At 39.1% G+C, this 20,019-nt stretch overlaps 1 protein-coding gene across 15 annotated transcripts in view; it reads right to left on the bottom strand.

Annotated features, from left to right (window-relative positions):
* Window positions 1–7,480: 7,480 nt before the first annotated feature.
* Window positions 7,481–20,019, bottom strand: part of LOC131690313 (G protein alpha o subunit) — a 194,925-nt gene continuing 182,386 nt past the window's right edge. For all 15 annotated transcript variants that reach the window (XM_058975991.1, XM_058975990.1, XM_058975994.1 and 12 more), the window contains exons 6-9: window positions 19,482–19,610; window positions 19,291–19,420; window positions 11,768–11,921; window positions 7,481–11,692 (exon numbers count right to left, since the gene is read on the bottom strand). In XM_058975991.1, coding sequence (XP_058831974.1) covers window positions 11,505–11,692; window positions 11,768–11,921; window positions 19,291–19,420; window positions 19,482–19,610 — 601 coding nt within the window. In that variant the 3' untranslated portion in view covers window positions 7,481–11,504. The remainder of the gene's footprint in view (window positions 11,693–11,767; window positions 11,922–19,290; window positions 19,421–19,481; window positions 19,611–20,019) is intronic.

Below are 20,019 nucleotides of genomic sequence, written 5' to 3'. Positions count from 1 at the left end.
TATGGAGACAGTTTCCACGATATCGAACATATTGTCTGGGCATGTGCTGAGTATTGTCCTGCCAGATCTCAGCTAGGGGATTCCTTTCGAGGAAACTCACCAACTGTCCCGTTTCGGGATGCAAGGCGCGATCTCCTCTATATGCCTTTCCTATACACTTTCCTGAAAACCATCAATATTCAGATTTAACTGATCCTTTTATTGTTCTAGCCCTGTGGTTTATTACACGATAAGAAAGCATATGAGAACTCCACCATCGAAAACAGTGTTTCTTTCGCGGTATCGTGACCGGCGCCAGTAACTACGTTTCATGGTTTTGATCATGCGCGTTTCTAATGTTGCGTATTGTCGATAGTTACCGGGTAAGCTATCGTTCCGGTAGATCTTATACGTGGCGGCCTTTTCCGTGTACACGTCTGAACGCTCTTTTTCCCACTACGGGTTGGAAGGCCATCCGCGAGAATTCGAGTTTGATACACATTTAGTCGGCGTCAAGAATCAAGCCAGTCAAGAACCCGTGCTCTTGCTCCGGAGGAAGCTCTTGTGTGGACTTGATTTTGTCGGATATCACGGACACGTAGCTCTTCCAATCAATATTTCGCATAAGATCATGCGACACATTGATTGCATTCGGTGGCCTAAAGCCGTTAGCAATAGTAATTATGTTTGGCAGGTGGTCGCTGCTGTGCGGATCGAGGATTAACATCCAAATACAATCTAACCGCAGGAGATGTCGAGCAGAGGGACACGTCTAAGGAGCTCAGTCGTGGGGAGTCGGAATCCGTGTCATGTCACTCGTGCTCAAAATGGCCATATTGAAGTTGTCGCAAAGCTTGTGGAGTGAGGTAGATCGATTATCGTCATGAAGGCAACCCCATGCCGTACCGTAGGAGTTGAAATCACTTTAAACTAACGTCGGTGCGGGGAGAAGTTCCGCAATATCGCAAAGCCGTCCGTGACCAACTGAGGCTCTGGGGGAATGTAGGTGGCATCAATGCAAATGTTTTTGCCTTTAATTCAATGCCTGGTGTCGAGGGGAGGTTGATTCGATTGAAAGAATAGTACTTTTTAATTCCCAAAACTGCTCCTCCGACAGAGTCTTCTCGATCCAAGCGAATAGTATTGAAATCGTGAAAGATGAGATCTATTCCTGAAGTAACCTATGTTTCGCATAATGCAAATGCATTTCAAGTTATTTAGAAAAATTGTAAAAGAATCGATATTTGGGATAATGCTTCTGCAATTCCACTGTAGAACTTTGACCTCGTTCGGTGAAGTAGCCATTGAATGGTACAATCGCTTAAAGGAGGGGCCACTTTACAGTCAACTGCATCAAAAATATTTTTACTGCGGGGAGAAAATTTATTAGGATGCTTTAAGGAGGGTCAGAAATATTTAAAGCCGTAAAATTACGGTTCACAGTATCAGATGAAACTTATTAAACCAGCTGGTTCCTTTCTCTGGCTGAGATATGGGAACACTTAGGGTTCTCAATGTCCCAGGAAGTGCTGGGAACTCATTTTCTGAGGTCAGGTTTTCGAGACCAGGAGCTTCTTGCTTTGGTTTTGCACTAGTACTTCCTCGAGCTGTTTTTACAACGAAGCTTAGGAGAGGAAATCCCGAGCAAATACTCATGGGTTCAAACACCACACAGTCCCTTGAAAAGACCTTAAACATGGTCCGTGCTAAAATTCCCAACCATCAAGACACCATAAATTGGTCTCAATAACCCATAAATACACCAACATATGGTATTTTATATGGGATCTACCGGACCATGGTAATGGTGTTTTCATGGATTGAACCCATTTCATACACCCATATCAAGCCCCATGAGCATGGGTGTATTATGGGCTTTCCGTTTGCTCGGGATGGTCCTCCTTTTTCTATTGCTTCTAGGCGCAGCAGAAGGTTCCCTCCTGGGGTTCATCAGAGTCGCCTTCGTCAGTAGATATCAGTTGCTCGAACGCGTTATCTAAATTTGGGCCACTCGAATGGACCACATCAAACGCTGCCATGGTCAACAATTAAATGAAATAGTTTTCAAATAATAAATGGCAAAGAATGTTTTTTCGAGTGATAATAAAGATTTCGCGATTTAATTCATTATTTTAATTACGTTGCTTGATTAAAAAAAACCATTCATTATTGCACTATACAGAAATTAACTTTTTCCATTTTGTTATTTCGACTAATATGTAGTCACATTTTCTTTTTTACTTTTTAACGACATTGAATTAGCTAGAAAATACTAAGTATGGAAAGGTATGAAAATTTTAGTGTCATAGCACTGAAGCGAGAGCAAGGATGGGAAATATACAGACCGGAAAACTAGAAGTGGCAGGGTCATTAGAAACAAGCTTAAAATCTAACGGGCTAATCTTTTGGCCTCTACTGGCAGAAGTCGAGCTTAGGCAGTGTTACTACGAATCGTTCAAGTCTACTAACATGTCTCACGGCAAAGACCGACTTGTCTCTCTTTACCTTATGAACCGACAAAAGAGAAATCACGTCACAAAAACAAACAGCAGGTGAGCTAAACTCACAAGTAGTTCAAATCGCCTGCGAGTAAGCCTAAAGCTCTTTACCGAATTGGATAAGAAACTTTAGTTTGTCCCTGAATTTCAGTCGTCCAAACAGGGTGTCGTGTATGTAAGGATGGCCGAAGAGTAGAAATCGGAATTGCGCTACTGCTGGGCAGTTGCATAGCATATGATATGAGGTTCCGTAGTGGGATGCACAAAGATCACATGAAAATGGCTCAGCGTGTTGAATAGGTGTCTTGTGATAATTGAGTTTGGACACGAATGTTCTACAAACGCCTTTGTTTGCGACACGTTTGTAGATTTATCCAATAATTGCAATATTCGGACGAAACCCAGGACCGTATTTTTTCTCTTATCCAACTTGTCGAAGTTGGCAGGGCGGGCTCAGGACCAACGAAGCTAGTCGCTGAACCTGGCCTGGTCAATTCGTCAGCCCATTCCTTTCCAGTAATAATGTCCGGTACCCAGATAAGGTAGATAGCGTTAGTTCTTTGATTTGGGTTCGGCACGCAATCGCTAGCTTGAACCGAAATTTGCTTGAGCTAAGGGCCTTAATTGTAGCCTGATTATCTGAGTAAAAGTTTATAACTTTGTCGGGTAAGCTCTGTAGAAGGGCCGATTGTATCCCGCACATAATCACGAAGATTTCTGCTTGGAATATAGTACAGTATCTACCTAGCGAGTGTGATTGTTCCAATCTCATTTCACGACAGTAGAAACCAGCGCCAGCACGTCCCTTTATCAGAGAACCGTCAGTGAAAAAGACCAGACAACCTTTTTCTTTCTTTATTTTTATTAACTTGACTTTAAATTACAATTACAACCACTCCTCTCGAGAAGGAATTTTCACATGGAATTCACATTTTCAATAAAGAAAACTACATGTGAGTGTAATATCGCTGGGTGCAAGAACAATGTAACTATTTGTGACTGGTCGTGTATAACACGACTGCTCGAAGCTCTTAATACTTGTTGCATCAAGTCAAAGATTGTTCCGATGCAAAATGTAGTAAATTAGTATTTAGTAATCATCTGCAAACCGGTAGGTTGTAAATCCAAGCTCATTGAGTTTCTTCAATAAGCCATTCGCAACCAGGTTCCATAACAAAGGTATCAGAATGTCACCCTGAGGACAACCGCAAATACTCAACTTCTGTATCTCTGCCTGTCTTAGTGACGATCAAAGAATGCGGTTACTAAGTATTGATAGATTTATCAAGCCCGAGATACATGAAGATATCCCATGGTCGCGCGTCGCTTAAAGAATAATCTTATACCCGTGATGGAGAAGGTAATCAACCTAAATCTTCACATGAATTGCCGTTTAAAATGGACCTCACAGGTTAAGGACGTTGTGTCGAAAGTTTTTGGCACTCTTTAAACTTTTAGACGCTTTAGTGCTGCACTGTCGAAACATATACGCTTGAAACTAGTTAAATCGGTGATAGTTCCATTTCCACCTATTGCGACATCGTATACTACCCCGGACTGTTAGCAGAGCAAAGGTGACAAATTGATCGCTGCTGCACGGTTTATCCACAATCTTCGTCATAGGGATTTGACTATCGCAGTACGTAATGCCATACTGGAACATGACATCTGGACAAATTTCCAACACCGAATATGCTGCTTTATGCGACAAGCCCAGCTCGGAACCCTCCCTACCTACCTACTCAACATTTACAACGTAGCCGGCTGGAACGAGCGCGAGGATTTATTATTACCCACCACACAACATCCAGCAGGAAGAGTGCGTTTATCGAAGGACCAATAATATGGAACATCCTTCCACTAGCAACAAAGCAACAACCATCTCTGCACATCTTAGAGTTTTTATCTAATTATGTAACATGTCAGTTCCTGCATCGCTATATTCATACTCTGTAACTATCCTTGGCCTGCGTAATGGAAAAACCAACAGGTCACCGTGCATTTCATTAAAAAATTACAAATTATATGCACTACGAGCTGACCTGAAAGCCATGGAGGCATCACGCGGTTCCAAGCTCTTCTCATATCCCCTTCTTCATTCTTTCAAGCTCAGCGCTCCTCCAAGGGGTTCCCCTAGTCGATTTAACAGTACGAAGTAGACAAGCTTCTTCGTAAGATTCTGCTATGAATGAGTTTGACGTATCCACGACGTCATATAAGTCGTCTAGTTGACTAATCGTTGGATAATATCCATGAAATTTAGAAGCCAAGTTTTCCAAAAAGAGGTCCCAGTCTGTAGATTTAGGATTACGATATGTTACCACATTGAGGATGACACTAAGATGACCCCAAAATATATATTTATGATCGGATAGACACTGTCAAGTGTCTATCCGATGTGTGTTCATTTAAAAGCTGCCAATTTCCCAGCTCATGCGAAATTCTTGCAGAACAAAGCGTCATGTCTAATACCTTCTCTTTCTCAGACCTCACAAAAGTTTATCGGTTTCCCACGTTCAGAATATGAAGAATTGTACTACTTGTCTACTCCGTCAGTTCAGAGCCTCTCAGATTGATATCTGAGCTGCCCCAAATAATGTGACGAGCATCATTGGCAATAATGAACCGAAACCCATTTCTGCTACAATATTAAGCAACACTTTTGAAATTATCATAGGCAGATGACTCGTTATGCGATATGCTGAACAATATATATATATATACTTTTTGTCGATGTTACCGACAGTCAGTATAACTGTGAATGCACAGATATTGCGAGTTGTGAGCTCCGATATGAGACACGCGACAAAAGCCTTATTTACAAGAATGCCAGGACGGGGCCTTTCACGTGGGTTAGTCATGCCTGTCCTGTTGTAAGCAATGAAAACAGTGTTATGAAACTTTTCTTTCTAGAAGTACGGTTCTTGAACCAATAGGGTAATTTCGGGAGAGATGCCGCGTCGGGTGAGATGCCACACTTTCTATATCTCGTATATAAGGTTACTTTTATACGGTAATATGTTATTGTGAGTTAGGCTTTCGAAGGATTACAACAGTGGAGATGTAAAATAATCCAATATTAATGATTACCACATTAAAATTTCGTTTTTTTTTAAATTGTTCGATTTTTTTGGTGAATCATGTATCGGTTGAATAGCTAGGACCTTTTAGAAGGCATTCTGATCATGAGCACGGTCATCCATAATTTCTGAGGAAATTGCGGGTGAGATGCCGCACTCGATGGCGGACGATACGTAGCTAAAATGTAATTTTTTCACCTCGGAATGTCATTATATGATCATTTGCGTGAGGTATAGATTATTAATAAGGTATATCCACAAACTACCTGACATAACACAGTGACATATGGGAATATGAGTCTATTTATCTATATATTTAACCGGGCGATATGTATCTAAGTTTTAGTTATTTCGGTTAATTCTTTAAAGTTTCAGGCACTAATTTTAGTAAACGCATTGATTTGTAGTGATGTCAATCTTGGGATAAAAATGGAAATTTCGACGAATTGATGCTTTTTAAAATGAATCTTTTTTTTTGCTTTTAAGGAACCCCTACCAATATATCGCTTGTATAAACAAATAAATAAATAGTACCCTTAATTAAGTTACTCCAACTTAACCCTTACACAAGGTTGCAAAAGTAAAATATTTTTAAAATGTTGAATAAAAAAATGTTTCTAGAAGTGGTATTACCCCCTTAAGAAAAATGAAAGTGCTGGCCGATTTATAGGTGTTATCAAACTTCACGAAACTCAGCTGAAGACCCCTAATCACAAAAACATCAACGATAGCTAAAAAATACTTTTGTTCGCCATTTTTCAGCTTGTGACAATGGGACGGCATCTCACCCGCACATGCGGCATTTATCCCGCAATGACTTTTTTTTAAATGTTCATGGAAATTTGATTATTTTTTTTTTTCATGACAAAAACCATTTCACAGTATTTTCGAGACTTGTCGCAATTGATAAAAATGATTTTATCAAATATTGAATGGTTTGCTTTGATGCAGGATCGATTTTAGGAAATGTGCGGCATCTCTCCTCAAATTACCCTACTATGGAGGCTTTACCATCGGAGAGCGAACGTTCCGCTGCCTAATGCAACATACTGGGGAGCTCATCCGCTCTTCCCAGGCTCCGTTCGCTATTGAGAATAGTTTAAACACCCTCAACAAGTTTAACTATAGCACGGGTCGCATGATACTATTGAATTTGGGTTTTTACCAGTCCGTCGTGTAATTCTTAGCCGGTTGAAAGAACCACTACCCATACTACACGGCTTGCTAGGCTGTTCGGAGAAAGAAGCTGAGGATTGAGCTTCCATAGATGGCCAAACAGCCGAACGCACGCCGCTCTGAAAATCTAGCGAAATCCTCTTAGGACACCAGCGGCTGCTCGTTCAGGGAGCTATTTGTGCGACTTCCGGAGGGTTAATGGAGATAAACTTTTTTCGCCTAAATTTTTCGCCACTACTGAACATACTTATTTTTTTCTTTTTTTATTACAGATGTAGTCACACTTTCTTTTTTACTTTTTAACGTTTTCACTTTGTAACGACATTCAATTAGCTAGAGATTACTAAGCCATTAGAAACAGGCACAAAATCTTACGGACTAATCTTTTGTCTTCTGCTGGCAGGAGTCGAACTTAGGTAGAGTTACTGCGAATCTCAAATCTACCAACATGTCTCACGGCAAAAACAGACTTGGCTCTTTTTACCACAAAATGAGTATTCGAAACAAGCATTGCACAAGAGAGAACATGGATGCTCATTTGGGAAAACAGGTTAGCACAAATGGATTTTTTTTATAGTAATGAATAGCCCCGTGTTTCGTAATCAAACGCAAACGATATCATGGATTCAGGCTAAACGATACGGCAATGTAAAGAAGAAATGGTTTGAATTTGTAACTATTTCTGATTTTAGAAATCCGGACAAAAAGGAAATTTTTGATGAAATAAAATATACAGCACTTTCTAGATAGTTTTATGACTTTAGTGGCTAAAACGCATTTATTTGTTCCGATTTTTTACATCACACATAAAATTACATACACATTAAGTTAAATATATATTTTACTTTTTGGTTTGCTATCAGTAAAGTGTTATGCTTCCGTAATTTCTATTGTTTTCCCTTAGTCCAGAGTGATGCTTTCATGCTGATTTTTTATTTATTCTTTTCTCTTATACATGATTTGTTTTCTTGCTACGTGTTTCTGTTATTTTCATAATAATATTTTTAGTTTGCTTCACCAGCAAATGTATAACTAATGATCGTTCCAGTTTTGTTTGGATGAGTTTTTTTCTGTCGTTTTTCTTTTAACGAATGATCTGCAGATGGAAAAACTATGCATATGATTTGCTTTTCATTTTTATTTAATTATTTCTTATTACAGGTAATTTAATGATGATGAATGTCAAGATCTGTTGCTTTTGCTGATTTTAATCACGTATCATCGTTTTTTGTGTTCATAACTACGGCATTTTAAATTTTGTTTTGTATTATTCGAGTTATCATGGCTACTAGGGAGAGTTTTTCGCCTGTTTGAATGAACTCTTTTAACCCCATTTTTTGGATTTAAATAGTGCATCGACATCTTGGTTTAAACGATTTTCTTGGTTGACTGTGGTTATTTAGGGCCTGATTTATCTAACGCATTTGCTTCGCTACCAATAGTAACTAGGGTTTGTTTTTGTGACTTCTAACCGATGCGCTGGTGACTTTTTTTCGTTCCGCCTGTGACATATTGTTTATACCTTTGTTTTGAAGATGTCGTAGTTTGATATATGTTTTTGTTGTTGTCATTTGGAGGTTTGAAGTTTTTGTTTAGCTTGTTTGTATGTTTTTTTTTATTCGAACCTATTCTAGAATTTTCTTTCAATAGTTTTTCTCTTACTTTTTTTTAATTTCTTGTAAAGACTTGCTTACTTAAGCTACTGAACTATTTCTTGTTCTGCCTACTACTTAGGTTGGTTTTTTTGTTTTCAAAAAATATGCTAATAATATTTTGTAAGCGGATATATTTCGTCAAATATATTCTAACTTTACTCTTCAATTGGTAGTAATAATAGCATTTATATTTGGAAATTATGCCGTGAATGGATTTTTTTATTATTTAGCTAAATGCGCAAGATTACTATCGTATGTTATTCTGATAGTAGATCGTGTTTAATAGTGAACAGTATTCCTTCACAATAAAATTATGCTTCATAAAAACGATGAATTTAAACACAAAAGCGTCCATCAACGCTAGGCTGTCGTGTCTATATAGGTTTAGTCTTAGTAATTTATTTCAAACAAACGATGCTAAGATCGAACAACTAAACCTATTTGATTTAAATTGCGCCAACCTCCAATATTATGTCGCAAATAGAGATTTGGTTGTTGATTCAGCTGCGGTGACTAGATTTTAATTTTGGATTAATAGCATCTTTTTAATTGGTTTGTTAGAAGAAGCAAGCGTTTGAAGTGAAGAATGATTTTCTGTTTAATCCTCATTAGCTGAAAAGGATTCATACAGTAACTGACTTGCCAGTCGTCCGGTGTTTATCGTGGTTTTTGTTTGCGTGCATCATTTGAGAATGCAATGTATGCCATATGGAAGAGAGTAGTTAATAAATTGGTAATGGCGATTAATTCAACCGAATATTCATACTAGCACTGCTCAGTTTGTGTTAATAACAATTTTCATATTTTCTATCTGGTTAACTTTCTCTCTCTTCTGGCTTCCCTGTGTAACAGAAATTCTAGCTGCATACTAAAAATAAATGTACTACTGAATTTAAATAGCAACTGGGACGATTGTCAAAATTATTTGTTAATTTAAAAATAATGCTGGAAACTTTCCTCGCGATTCTCTAACGCAATGAGACAGTTTAGAAAAAATAGAGATTCCATCTTGCGTTTGATTTCTTAACACATTTGTCATTTGTACGAAGTAATTCTCTTATAAAATATTGTTTTGGTCGTTTTGTTGTGTATCGGTGTTTGTTCACTTTGTTGCGCACGTACTAGACATTGAAAACAGAAAACAAGACGAGGCCTACTGGGATGAACTAGGTATTATCTCATTAGAAGGGGCTCTGTAATAATTTATCTCTTATATACTTCCTATCAATGTTGCCATTTTAAGACAGCGAGTAGGGCATGTGTTTTTGGGTAGATGTACAAAATCTATTTCAAAATGTATTCCTACGAAATTGGCACAAATGATGTCTAGGGGTTCAGTTTTGGTTTGTAGTGTTTATGTTTTTGTCTACGTGGTATTTGTCTCCTTTTTCTAAACTGCATTTAATTATCGAATACTATAAACATAAAACCAGCAAGGAAAGATTGATTGCAAGTTTTCAGAAATGTGCTGCGATTTTCACGATTTACTGCCACGTCTGAACCTAATGTTGTCTGTGCAGCCTTTTGTCTGATTTGAAAATATATTAGAGATTTGGAAAGAGATCTGATAGCAACAAATACAATGCAGACGTTTGTCAGAAAATTGAAGCAGTAAATATAACAAAGATAGAATTATGTTATATTTTATGTGGTTTGGTCTTTCTAAATCGCCTCTGTAATCGGTATTTCAGCTATGAACATTCAGCCATTGCCATTCACATAAAAGCGATTAATGATATCTGAACTAGAAACATTCCTAGACTGACTAAAGAGGGATTCCCGAGTCTCTGCTTCTCTTCAATCAGTCTTTAGTTTGTATCTTTGCTCAACAAAAGAAACCAAAACAGGAATGTTCGATGTAAAAATAAATAAACAATATTCAATTAATGCTATTTGTTACATTTTTCGAATGGTATCTTGTTCTGATAAAGTTTGTGCGCGTGTAGTTTAGCTATAGGTACAGTCACAGAAGTATGATCAATAGCTATGCCATGCGATCTATGTAAATAGAGTAGGAAGCGGAAGATAAATAGACAAGTCAAATATAATCACAATTTAAAATAAAATGTGCGTTGATTATAATTTTTGCACGATCTTTGCTTTTGTTTTCTCTTCAGTGCATTTTATATGGAAACTATAAACTAATTGTGTATTTACATGCTATGAGCCACAAAGTAGCCCGATTTTTAATTCATGGCATACTGCTTTCGCAAAGATTAAACCAAACTAGTATGACACTTGAACTGTTATCGTGTGATACAATGTTGATTAAAATTAAAATAATTTAGGTATTTCTACATCCACTACAAGCGTTACAACATTTTGTGCTAGCGTAAGAGTAATTGTACTAAACAAAACAAATGCCGAAAATAAGAAACTAGTTCACAGAATAAATAAAAAGTTTTATATAATATATAAACAGTGTATAAATAAATGATATAAAAATCTCTTATCTTTGTGTGAATTTGTGAAACATACATGATATAGTATTCATCCAATGAGAACGATAGATCTGAACATAAACTATACAATGTGTAAAATGCTAGATATGACCGCTTAAGTGTATCTCGCCTCGAAGCTGAATTTGTGTGTAGTTTTCTCGTGTTTAAATGTATCTTTAGCTCTAATTAACTGCGAAACAGAAGTTTCCACCCGTCTCTTGAGAGCGCTCAATATAGAAAAAAATATTTATGTCATCTGAAAATGTTCGTGTGGTTATGTATGTACGCATTTGTTGTTTTTGTAGCAAAGTCTCGAAACAAATAGTATAATACGTCCTATTTTTCGTAATGAACACCAATAATCATACTTGTTTCCTTCACTTTAGTCCTAGCACTTTTCATTTGCGACCAGATCCACTCAAATCTCATGTTCGCTTTGTGCGAGCATTTTTTGTTTTCAAACATTCTACGGCCCTTAATCTTGTAGTTGCCTATAGCCTTCCTAATATAAACTTTTCTTCCTTGTTTTACTTTGTAATATTTATAGTCAAATTTGTAATAATTACTGTTTTCTCCCGGCCTATGGTTCCCCAATTACGATAATAGTAATAGTACAAAAAAACCGAAAAACAAAAACAAAAATCTCCCGTATTTACCCCGTTTTTCTTTCCCTTCCTAGTACAAACCACATCCTCGAAGATTATTGGCTATGATAACATCGGTAACGGCGTCGAACACAAACTGGATATTGTTGGTATCCGTTGCACAAGTCATGTGACAGTAGATTTCCTTTGATGTGGACTTATTTTTAGCCTCGAACTGCGCCTGAATGTACGCCGCCGCCTCACCGTACTCCTGGCCACCTGTAAGTGGTTAACAGTTTAATTATATTGCACTTCCGACATACATTCCGTTTACTTTCAACTAAAGCTACTTACCGGTGTACTCGGGGAAACAGATCGTCAACGGACTTTTCCGAATTTTCTCCTCAAACAGATCCTTCTTGTTCAAAAATAGAATGATGGAGGTATCCGTGAACCACTTGTTGTTGCAAATTGAGTCGAACAGCTTTAACGATTCCTGCATGCGGTTCTGCAATGGCGGAAAGAGTTAAGGTTCAATGGGATTTCATTTCTTGTAACTATTGAAGTAATTTGGTGGCTCGCAACTGATATGCATGTCAGAGATACATATTTGCTTTGACATCAACTGTGATTTTCATCAGTCTACCTTCTACTTCTACCCGAGTCAGACCTACAATCGTGCAATGTGAACGACAGCTAGCAGTGTCTCGATCTAGTGGGCATTGTCTAGAGATCGAAGGAAACATTGTATTTATTCTTGCCATCATGAGTAAAGTGGACGACAAAGTTTTGTTCCGATCAAACACCGTGGTCGTTAACTTTAAATTTTGTTCTATGCGATCGAGTTTTCACGCAGTGGAATACATTCTGAAGGTGAAAATGGAGCTTAGGATTACAGAAGTCACTCATCTTCTGTATTGTCATTTCGGTAATGCAGTATAGATATTATTCAACATGTTATCTGAACGTGTCGTTTTGCATAACAATTTAAAACAGGCGACTGAAAACGACAGCGTTGAAATAAAGATTCTTGTGTATATGGATAAAGACTATAGAGGTAAGGTTACGTGACCTATCATCGCGGAATCCTCCTGAGCTAAGTGTAAAATTCATGTCACAATACGGAGGAGTAGAATCCTTTACAAATGATACTTTGAGAAATTTCTTCCTGGGTATTTCTAATGAATTTCTTGTGGTGAGGATGCAAGAAGAAAGACCTATTCCCTTCTACTTGACTATAAAACTCAAAACTTACGGAACTACTACACAAACCACGTTTTGCACCCATTGTAGGCAAACTCCTACGACAGCACACCATGGATAACCTATCGCGGAAGATGTAAAAGAGGGTGCATCACAGTCTATTGCCAACTCATTAACGGCAAACCAACCCAAAACAGAGTGAGAGTGGTTGAGACCTACGTTGTGGATGAGTGGTTCGTCCTATCTGGGATTGATCAGGGGTCAAGAATCCAAATTTAGGAGCGTCGGTTCAGGGTTATATTCGTTACAGGTCACTCTTCGAATGCTATTCTGATCTATCTGGTATCACTATCAACAATCGCTGAGTCTGTGCACCTTTACTACTATACATAGAATCGATGACGCTACCTATTCAGCAACGATTACATCAATTCTAATTATGCTAAGTCAACTGACTTGCTATGGGCACGCCCAGAGAAGACGCTGTGCCACAACACAGAGTATTGTATACCAATACCTCAACCACAAAATGATGCTCCATTGGCGGCGGCTGTTGAGGCCATAATGAAAACTGCAAAAACTGTACCCGTTTATAACAATGACGACAGCTTTACACTGGTCTGCCGTAAGTGCAAGAAGCAGGGAAGAACATCTGATTCCAGGCACCTCTAACGCTAAAAGACAAGAGAGAATTACATGATCCCCATGATGCAGCAAGCGAACAGGCCAATGTTTCCCCGTCGAGAAAGAATGTCTCCGCGAATGTTTGGTTAAACATTAATTAATTTGTTTATTTAAATGTATCATTGTTTATTTCTTGTTTACATCAACAGACAAAATACACACAAATATAATAACGAATATAGACAACACTTCTCTTCAGAATCAGGATGCTGACAGCTTACTTGCAAACAAACGACGGAGCCTTGTGCGTGGGAGATCATAGTGAAAGATTGAAGCAACTCTATTGAAAGTTCTCTCTGGATATAGTTGATGACTGTGTTTATTCCATAGTTTGTCCGACGAAACTGCAACCGCAGCAAGTTCCTGTTCCGCGGGGCTCTAGGGAGCACATTAAATGAAATTTCCTGCAAAACGGTGGAACAGTCGATCCTATCCTGTAGAACGTCTTTCACGAAGAGCGCTTTCAGGATATCTCGTCGGGTTTGCAGGGTTCCCAGGTCGATGAGTAAACATCGGCTTTCGTAGCCTAGGATGTTTTCTAAGGAGTCCGTGGTACGAGAAAGGTTGAGAACCGCTGATCTAGACCGTCAAAAAAGGGTCAAACTTTTTTACCAATTTTTTTCAAATGGCTATAGTCTAAAAATGACAAATCTTACAAAAAATGTTGTATGAGTGATTTTTACAAAATTAGTAAAATTTTACAATAAAAATATTGAAAAAATTCTTCATCGACTCCTACACTGAAAAAATCGACTTTAAAATTTTAAAGTCGATTTACAAAAAAATCACATCATTGATTTGGATGAAATTTTGTTCCAAGATAGGTTATTATGTACACTACCTACCGTCAACATTTCAAGTTGAACACTTTCAAAAAAAAATATTTGAGAAAAACTTTTCCTTGTCCAAACTGATTTTTTAGTATATTTTTATTCAGGGTCCATAGCCCAGAGACCAGAATCCAGAATCCCGAGGAGAGAACCCACACTCCAGATTCCATAGCCCAGAGTCCCGAGGAGAAAGACCAGAATCCAGAGTCGCGAGTCCTTAACCCAAAATACTGAGGCGAGTTTAGAGTCCAGATTCCAGAGCTCAGAGTCCAGAATTCAGAGTTCAGATTCGATAATCCAGAGTTTAGATTCTATAGCCCAGCGACCAGAACCCAGAGCCCGAAGTACTTAACCCAAAATACTGAATTCAGCCTTCGGAGCACAGAACCCAGAACCCAGAATCCAGAGTCCATAACACAGAATCGCGAGGCGAGAGTCCAGAGTCCAGAACCCAGCATGGAGAGTTCAGAGTCAAGATCTAGAGCTCAGAATCCAGAGACGAGAATCCTGAGACCAGACTTCAGAGTCCAGAGACCAGAGTCCTCAACCCAAAATACAGAGCCTAGTGTCCGAGTTCAGAGCCAAGAGTCTAGAGCACAAAGCTCAGAAACCAGAGTCCCAAGGAGAGAGCCAGCAGTCCAGAATCCAGAGACCCGAGTGCAGAGCCTAAAGTTCAGAACCCAGAGTCTAGACTTCAGATTCCAGAGTGAATGATATAGACCCCTGATACCAGAGCCCATGGTTCAGAGTCCAGAGTACATAGTACAGAAATTCGAAGCCAGCGCCAAGAGTCCATCATCCGGCGATGAGAGTGAAGAGTCCATAATCTAAAATTCAGTGTCCATAGTCCAGAGATCAGAACCCAGAATCCCGAGGGGAGAGCCAAGAGTCCAGAGTGCAGATTCTAGAGTCCAGACTTCAGAGTCTAGAGCTCGGATTCCAGAGCCCAGAATCAAGACCCCAGAAAGCATAGTCCAGAGTCCATAGCAAAGAATATCGAGGCCAGAGCCCGGTGCCCAGAATCCAGCGTGAAGAGTCCAGAGTTCACAGTCTAGAATCTAGACTGACTGGGTATTTTCGGAATGGTCTTGACGAGTAGGTGCCAGGAATTTATGTCTGACGCCATGTTGAAATCCAAGATTGCGGCTTCCGGACGTAAATTATTACGATTACACTTCGGGTTGTTTATCATTGCACAGAACTTGATACTGTTTAACTTTGATTTGTACAATTGATCCATAATGATAATTTTACTAGCACTTCACAATTGTTGTTACTAGACTGCTTTAAGGCCTTAGTTTTATAGTACTGTTATTTGGTAAAATGAGTATTGATGCAGGTAAGGTACAGGTAACCAGGGTAATATTCCAAACGAATACCAATTTCGTTACTGATACTTTTTGTATGTATCAGGCAACTAGTAGTTGGAAAATTTGATTCTGAGATGATTATGACTTTCATTGGTTTAGTTTTCGATAAAAATGCACCGGAAAAAAATCAGTTTGAACAAGGAAAAGTTTTTTTCTATAATAACTTTTTTCCTTGAAAGTGCCCAACATAATTACCTATCTTGGAACAAAATTTCATCCAAATCAAAGATGTTTTTTTGTAAATTGATAGATTTTTTTCAATATTTTTATTGAAAAATTTGACTAATGTTGTAAAAATCACTCCTACAACATTTTTTTTTGTCAAATTTGTCATTTTTAGACTATAGACATATAAAAAAAATGGTAGAAAAAGTTCGACCCTTTTCAAAAGACAGTCCAGATAATTTTTAGAAAAGTTACTTTTTGTGACAAAGAAAGTTTCATTAAAATCTGAGAGGGTGCTGCCAACTCTGAATACGATTTAGCGCGAAATTCGTCTATGATAACAACCAAAATCGGCATTCATGTCTATCGCTGATGTTAAATTAGGCATGTCTTTTGAACTGAAATTTTAACTTTCTTCTGAAAATGGGGCGACATCATAGTTATTCAGCCTATTACAGATATTTCACCGCAATAAGTAGGCATCATGACAAAATGGCTCAATTGGCACGGTTGTTTATAACCCAAACCCCCACCCCTGGCTACGCCACTGGGTTGAAGAAATATTGAAACAAAAAATGCACTGTAAATCTACCGGAAAACATGCCTGGAAGATACTCACGCTCCAAGAGAAGAGATATTCACCTGAAAAAATAAATCTTAACCAAATCGGAAGTTGAACGCTCTAGGAGCGTCCTCGAGCCATCGATGCTAATACTTTGAGGTTTGAGACGCGCTAAATGGAGAACAAGGCGAAGCTTTTTATACACACATTGAAATCAAAACCTGTAGAGCATTCATCAATCTTCTCACACTAATTGTTACGATGTTAATAGCTTCATTCGGCATGGCTCATGTTGAATTTTAGCAGACTGAGCCGTTCCGACCAACAACACTCGAAGGCAAAATCTTCAAAATAGTTCATACCTACATATGGCTACCGAGTGCCATAGTGACATGTCAACGCTTTTTTTGTGAAAAGGGCGATACTTATAAATGTAAACATTGGGCATTTTCTATACATGCGAATGAAGGCTTCGAAACGCAACAAATTGACCTAAAAATGTTGTTATAGTTAATGGTTGGAGGATTTTCGCAAAAAAGACTGATATTTGAGCCAATGTATAACGCATTGCAATGTTCGTCCTCGACACCGTAAGATGTGTCGTTGATCACGCCTGCGTATGTACAAATAATACTGAGATTTAAAATTCATGCTAACTTTAAAAGATTTGTCCGCTTTCACTTCATCGCGTTGTCGTAGACTAAAAGCAAATACACTGAAGTTTTTTTTATGCGGGGGATACGTACCGCATAAAAAAAATCCGCATAAAAAAAACCGCATAACTTTGAAAATCCGCATAAAAAAAACCGCATAACTTTGAAAATCCGCATAAAAAAAACCGCATAACTTTGAAAATCCGCATAAAATAAAACCGCATAAATTTGAAAATCCGCATAAAAAACTGCATGATTTTGAAAATCCGCATAAAAAACACATAAGGTGTGAAATATTCATTATTAAGAGCCATAGTACTCAAGGAAGAGCAAGGATTTGAAGTAAGAAAGTTTAGAGAAAAGCGTGGAGTAGGGTATCATGAGCAAGCTTAGAGTTTCATGGCTACTTAACTCTTTTTCTTCTGCAACGCAGGAGTCAGGATCTTTTGGCATTAAATGCGAATCACCTGAGTCTGCGACATGTCCAGACAAGCGTAAAGTCACTTAATGACTTATGCTATCGGAACCGTGACTCTCTGGAATCGCAAGACTGACCTCGGCACCTAACCGACCAGCATCGAGATAACGATTTCGAGAGAAATTTCAACGTCGGGAAATTTCTCCGTCGGAGTAGACTAGGCCCACCGCCGGGGACTAGTTCGAATAGATCGGGAAGTAGCTCCGGCAGATGCTCATCGGGACGCCTGTCACCTGGAAGTTACCTTCCACCCAGAATCGTAGGACCGACCTCGGCATCTGCCCGGGTAGTATCGGTTTCGGAAGATCTTCCACTGCCGGGGAACTCTTCGTCGGAGTAGGAAAGATCCACCGTCGGGGACTATTCCGAGTAGTCCGTAGTGAATCGCCGGCTTGAATCATCGGGGCACCAGTGAACCGGACGCAATCCTCCACCGGGAATCGTTGGACTGACCTCGGCATTCTGCCGGACTGCATCTAAGGAAGAATAACGCGTCCGTCAACGGTAGCGTGAGACATTCTTTCGTCGGGGAACTCTCCGCCGAGGTAGGCAAGCTCCACCGTCAGGGACTACGCCGAGTAGCACCGAACACGACAAACCACCAGGTTCGTCGGGGCACCAGTGAACCGGAAGCCACCCCCCAACCGGAATCAACGGATCGGCCACGGCATCCAACTGGTCAACGTAGAGAGGAGGGCATGTAGGATATAATGCCGTGCAGGACTGATATGGCGGTTATTAGACAAGCGAAATCTAGCACGACCAGCTAGACCTGGAATCAAGTGAAGTGCATTAGCACGCCTCCCCCCGAAGTAGTCATTTTAAATGGAATTCGGGGTATCAGGCAAATGTCGGACTTTTTGGTGGAGTTTAGAGGAATAGGGTTCAGAGTTATCTTCTCTGTTCAGAGTCCCTGACTCTGGCACACGATGGACGAAATCGGTAGTATGGTCTAACTACTGAACGTGTGCCGGGTCGGCGTACAAGTTTTATCACCAAGTAAAAAAAAATACACGCTCAGAGACTTTTTTCCGATCTCGCCGAATTGAGTCGAATGATATAAGAGATTCGGCTCTGCGGGCCTCCGACCGATTGCATAAGTTTTATTATGAGAAAGGTAAAAAGGTATTCAGTCATTTTCTGTTTTTATTTTCACTGCATCAAGAATGCTTCTCATATCCTTAACCCAAAGACTAGTAATTTATAACCTAAAATAAAAATATGAACATTTTATGTCTTTTGTTTAAGCATGTGCATTCATGAGGATCTATCTTTCGATTAAAGTCGCTTCAGGTGATGCCCTAGAAATTAAAAGGAAGCTGCATAAAAAGAATCGCATAACTTTGAAAATTCGCATAAAAACTGCATAATTTTGAAAATCCGCATAAAAAAAACCGCATAACTTTGAAAATCCGCATAAAAAAACCGCATAACTTTGAAAATCCGCATAAAAAAAAACCGCATAACTTTGAAAATCCGCATAAAAAAGTCGCATAAAAAAAATCCGCATAAAAAAAACCGCATAAAAAAAGACTTCAGTGTATTGGAAACAAGTTTGCTCCATGCTTTTCTGGTGTTGAACCGAAAACAGCTAGTTGCCAAATCATGTCTGGGAACGAAACTAGTTGTTTGATCTGCTGGTTTCAATGCCACAGTCAAAAGCAGGTTGATGTCTGCAAGCCAAACAATAGCCCCAATAATCGGACATTTGGGGAATGGGAGCGACACTAACTGACCGCGGTGTGTTTAGATATACATCAAAAAACTGCACTGAACTCGGTAGCTTATGTAACTGAACTTCAAAGCTCGAAGCCATTGTGTTGACCAGATTAAGGCGGTTGCAAAAATTGTAGACAGTACATGGGAAAATTGCTCCGCCGGCCGTAGGTCAATTGATTCTCATGCAAACAGATGACAAAATAAAATGCTCACCGTGGTTTCGTCTTCGTGTAACACCTGATCGTACTCCGACATGGCCACGCAAAAAATGATGGCGGTAACGTCCTCGAAACAGTGAATCCATTTCTTTCTTTCCGACCGCTGCCCACCGACGTCAAACAGTCTGAAAAATAACAGACGGTCATAATCGTAATGTCTAATTCGCAAATGGTTGGAACACTCACTTGAAGTTCAGATTTTTGAATGAGAAATGCACTTCTACGATACCGGTGGTTTTAACGCGCGTCCTCAGAATGTCCTGCTCAGTAGGCTGGTAATCTTTCGCGCCCAATCGATCCAGGTCGTCCAGGAAACTGTATTGGAAAAGAGAGAAAAAAACTTATTTTAGATTACATCCGATGACAGATTGAATAATTGAAACAACAAACGAGGTTTCTTATGACACGTCAATCGTGGGTTCATTAATGTTCACCATTATGCTCTATTAATTTCATTTTCTTTGCCATTGCGTCGATTCTTTCAATCAGGGACTCGGGCGTGGTGCGTTTAAAATCACATTAGTCTATTTTTGCAACATCAACAGCTGTCTCGGCATGTAAAGCACCGCGTGCATTGGCAGCATACATATATATATATCTATAGTGTATACGCCTGCCTTATTACAACGATTTGGCATATAAACAGCAATGCAGCAACAAAAGTGCACAACCAAAGACTGCAGCATATTCTGTTAAGACATCTTTTTTTCGCGAAGCAAATTGC

Source organism: Topomyia yanbarensis, chromosome 3 (assembly GCF_030247195.1).
Source record: "Topomyia yanbarensis strain Yona2022 chromosome 3, ASM3024719v1, whole genome shotgun sequence".
In the NCBI taxonomy this organism is placed as follows: Eukaryota; Metazoa; Arthropoda; class Insecta; order Diptera; family Culicidae; genus Topomyia; species Topomyia yanbarensis.
Note: the sequence above shows the minus strand (reverse complement) of the source record. Positions and strands in the feature narration are given on the sequence as shown.